Source organism: Haplochromis burtoni, unplaced genomic scaffold (genome assembly GCF_018398535.1).
Source record: "Haplochromis burtoni strain Fernald_Lab_line unplaced genomic scaffold, NCSU_Asbu1 Contig_9, whole genome shotgun sequence".
Taxonomy (NCBI): Eukaryota; Metazoa; Chordata; class Actinopteri; order Cichliformes; family Cichlidae; genus Haplochromis; species Haplochromis burtoni.
The window spans coordinates 4,430,399-4,434,078 of record NW_024582370.1 but is presented as its reverse complement, the minus strand read 5'-3'; the positions used below and the strand labels follow the sequence as shown (position 1 = coordinate 4,434,078).

At 39.0% G+C, this 3,680-nt stretch overlaps 1 protein-coding gene across 3 annotated transcripts in view; it reads right to left on the bottom strand.

Moving 5' to 3' along the window:
- Positions 1-322: 322 nt before the first annotated feature.
- The window catches only part of klhl17 (kelch-like family member 17), a 14,924-nt gene continuing 11,566 nt past the window's right edge, over positions 323-3,680 (bottom strand). For all 3 annotated transcript variants that reach the window (XM_005914939.3, XM_005914938.3, XM_005914940.3), the window contains exon 12: positions 323-2,752. In XM_005914939.3, coding sequence (XP_005915001.1) covers positions 2,524-2,752 — 229 coding nt within the window. In that variant the 3' untranslated portion in view covers positions 323-2,523. The remainder of the gene's footprint in view (positions 2,753-3,680) is intronic.

The following is a 3,680-nucleotide window of genomic DNA, read 5'->3' as shown; positions in this document are numbered from 1 at the left end:
GTTTTTAAATACTCCTGTTTAATAATGCTTTGCGGTCACTGAAAGCCTGAAGTCTAGGACCCATGGACATCACCACATGCAGATGGTCTGCCAGGCCTTTAAGCTTTAAACCCCTTGAATTAAAGCTGAGAGTCTGCATGTCAGTCACATGTTTAATTAAAAATGCACGGTGGTGAACTATCCAATAATTTATGGACACAACTATAGGGACCATTTATACATGGACGGGTAAACCTTTGCTCTTCAGTTACAACTTTTCATTTTGTACGTCACTTTGGATGCAACCAGTTGTTTCTGTGTGTGTTCGAAATCACCAGGACAATTTTCACCTTTGAAAACATGTTTATTCATTTTTTAAAGTGTATAGTATTGCTCCATTTGGCAACAGTGCAAAATCCAACATTTTAAAGTCCATCATAAATAAGAAACATACCATAAATAAATATCACCACATTTAACACAAACTTTTTTAAAAAAAAAAAAGAAGCTACAGTCACATTAAAATTGCACAAACAGATGTAAGATATCTTAAGCAATCTTTCTATGTACATTTGGATCCACAGAATGGAGGCTAAAGTCTTGTGTGGTTTTGTGCACCTTTTGTCTTTAAAGTCTGTCCCTGCCTTGTATCGACTTCATCACAGCTTCTCTATAAGGCCATCACGACTCCAACTCTACGAGCATCCGCACTTACACAGAAATTAAAACGCAAGGTTGTTTTAGATAAACAGAAAAAGGTTCAACAAAAATCCTTCAAAATAAGGAAAAAAGGCAACTTCTCAGAAGTTTGGAAAGGTTAACACTGCACGACACGTGAACTGAACCCAGGTCCATTTACTTTAGACATGCAGGTGAGATTCCCAAATCACCCACAACAGGTTCAGTGACATTATATTTGTGGTTAATCATACGGCTGTTATATGATGAGGTAATAAAAAAGGGAATATGACAGCACCAAGTGTCAACAACATTACTGATTAGTGTCAAGTGTTGGCATACTGAAGCTAAACTAGACCTTTCTGCTTTGACTGAATTCCAGGATGATATCCACTTCCACATTTTTGGAAAAAACTGATCAAGAAGCAGGATTAAAAACAGTATAGATTTCTTTCATTGAGTGGTCAGCAGGTTTGCGAGCGATTAAAGCCTCTGTCACAAATGCAGTGTCAAATGCGGTCATGCTTATGGCAGTGAAGAAATATTTAGAAATGCAAAACGAAGGCCGCATTTCGAGATGCAACAGGAGAAACTCTACCCCTCTCATGCTTTAGACATTCTTTGTCATATCCACTGATGATATGCACATCACACATCTAAATAAATATATTAAAAACACTCTGAAGTAGGCATAGGTCGGATCTCCTTTCCTCCCTAAGCATATTTAAAACAGAATATATATTAGCATTTATACATTTTTATAAATACATATACTTTATCATCTCTGTTTTATATCTTTAAAAAAAGAAAAAAAGAAAATTGATCCAAACTCATTTACAGTTTTGAGGGCCTAGCTTTTCTATGCTGTTGGTGTCCATGCGCTCTTGCAGTGAGGGTTTACAACATTGCCTGTTACTGCCACCTAGTGTGGCAAAGCAGCACTACAATATATATATATTTTTCCCCCCTATCTTGTTGGTGCCAGTACATAAACATGCATGGTACAACCAGTAAAAATCTACATTCCAAAATAAATCATTCAGCTTTTCTCTCTCTCTCTTTTGTTTTTTTAAATACATTATTGCAAAACCTCTGGGTGTGAAAGAAAAACCTTGCAGCGAGACCGCAACATCAAACCAAATACGTTTACATCACACACGACAGAATTAAGGGACCACCGTGTTTTTAGGTGTGTCAAACACCAGAGCGGTGGAAATTTTTTTTATTTTTATTTATTTATTTATTTTTAAAAGTGGGGCTTTGAAGAACGATTGGTCAATGTTCACATATGGGAGGGAGCCGGTATCTTTATGGCTATACAGTGGAGGTACTAAGGCCAGATATAGTGTAGTCCAGAATTAAGGGGAATATTGAAAACAGCCAGATTGTTAGAGGAAATTTAGAACATGCAATGCAGTAAGCCCAGTTTTTGTTCATTCAACCTCAAATTAATATAATCAATGAGGCTAAGAATGCATCTGAAGCTGCAAATGCACAAAACTGAAAGTTTTGTTGATTTTTTTTAAAGGACTTTTTGTTGATATAATAAAAAATTTACTTGTGAAATACTGTACAGTTTCCTATAATCAGTGAAAACAACATAGATCTTTAAATCCATTACCAGCATGTTTGTTTGTTTTTTAATTCTGGTGCACTAATCTTCACCAAAACTGCCACTAATTCTGAAGCACACTACACCGAGGCCTCAGCCCATCTGTTCCCCTCGCCTCCACACATTTACCTGTCCAACCACCAGCGCTCTTCCTCCTCATCTTCTTTGTTTCAAACAGAGCAGTTGCGTCTCTTCCCAGAGCCAGTCTGGGCTGTAGCAGCAGAGGCTGAGGTCAGCCAAACAATGACCCCGTGTCAAAGGCTGGTGGAAGAAACCGAGAGGGTGGGCGAGGAAGGTGGCGGGAAGTTCAGGAGCTCCAGCACAGCCACACCCACGCTGCTGCGCCGTGTGAACATGCAGGAGGCTGCGACCCATTTATTGCTGCGTGGGTTGTACTTTTCAATGGAGTTGAGACTGGAGCTGCCATCATTGCCTCCCACTGCGTATAACCAGCCATCCATTGCCACCAGGTCATGAGTGCTCCTGGAAGGCAAAAAGATTATTTAAATGTGCAAGTTCTCACATATATTTAATATGATATGTGTGCAAGTGGCTACTGCTGAAACGGACAAAGAAACAAATGGCAAATTCATGTGGTCTGAAACCACAGCTAAAAGCTGCAGTGTTCAAAGAGAAGAGAAGCAATCGGGACACCCAATGACCAGTGTACTGGCTTAGCCTTTGGATGAAACTGTCAATTTTGGGGACTTGTGGTGTTGCCAATTTTCTCTCCATCGTTTCTTTTTAAAAGTAAAATAGAAGGATAATGAAAATGAATCAGGGTCAGAAAATGTCCAATAGTTATCAGATGAAATTTGGCATCTAGCATTTCTCATTTGCTCTCCACACAGACATGCAACCAAAGCCTCCTCAAAGGCCATTAGTCAATGCCACTCAAATTTTAAGATAAAAGTGGAAACCAGAAAGTTTCTGCTGTCTCTTACCTATAGATGTTATATAATCATATACACAGGCTGTTTACAGAGCTTTTCACACGACTCTGTGCAGTCCTATGGTTAAGCACTCCCTTACTGCTTCCACAGGAAATAAGCTAAGCAGCAGCCAGGTGCTGATGATGAATTGCACTTTGATCATCAGCAAGTTTGCGCACCTCTATAAAAGCAGCAACGTTTGGCAGTTTGCTGCCTGAAGCATTCAGGTGTTTGTTAACACATTGCCACAATTGCCCAAGTGAAGATGTCCCAGCAAATTCACATAAAAGTCAGGCTGTGAAAACAAATAAATAAAAAATACAAGAACTTTGTCTCAGATGCTGCAGGCCTCAGCATGTTAAATGTTAAAGTTTATGACAGTAAAATTTAAAAATGTGAACACGTGTGGCTTGTTTGGAACGATTTTCTCTAAAAAGAACCAGGTGACATGGCTTTGGTTTGCAAAGATGAACCTAAAC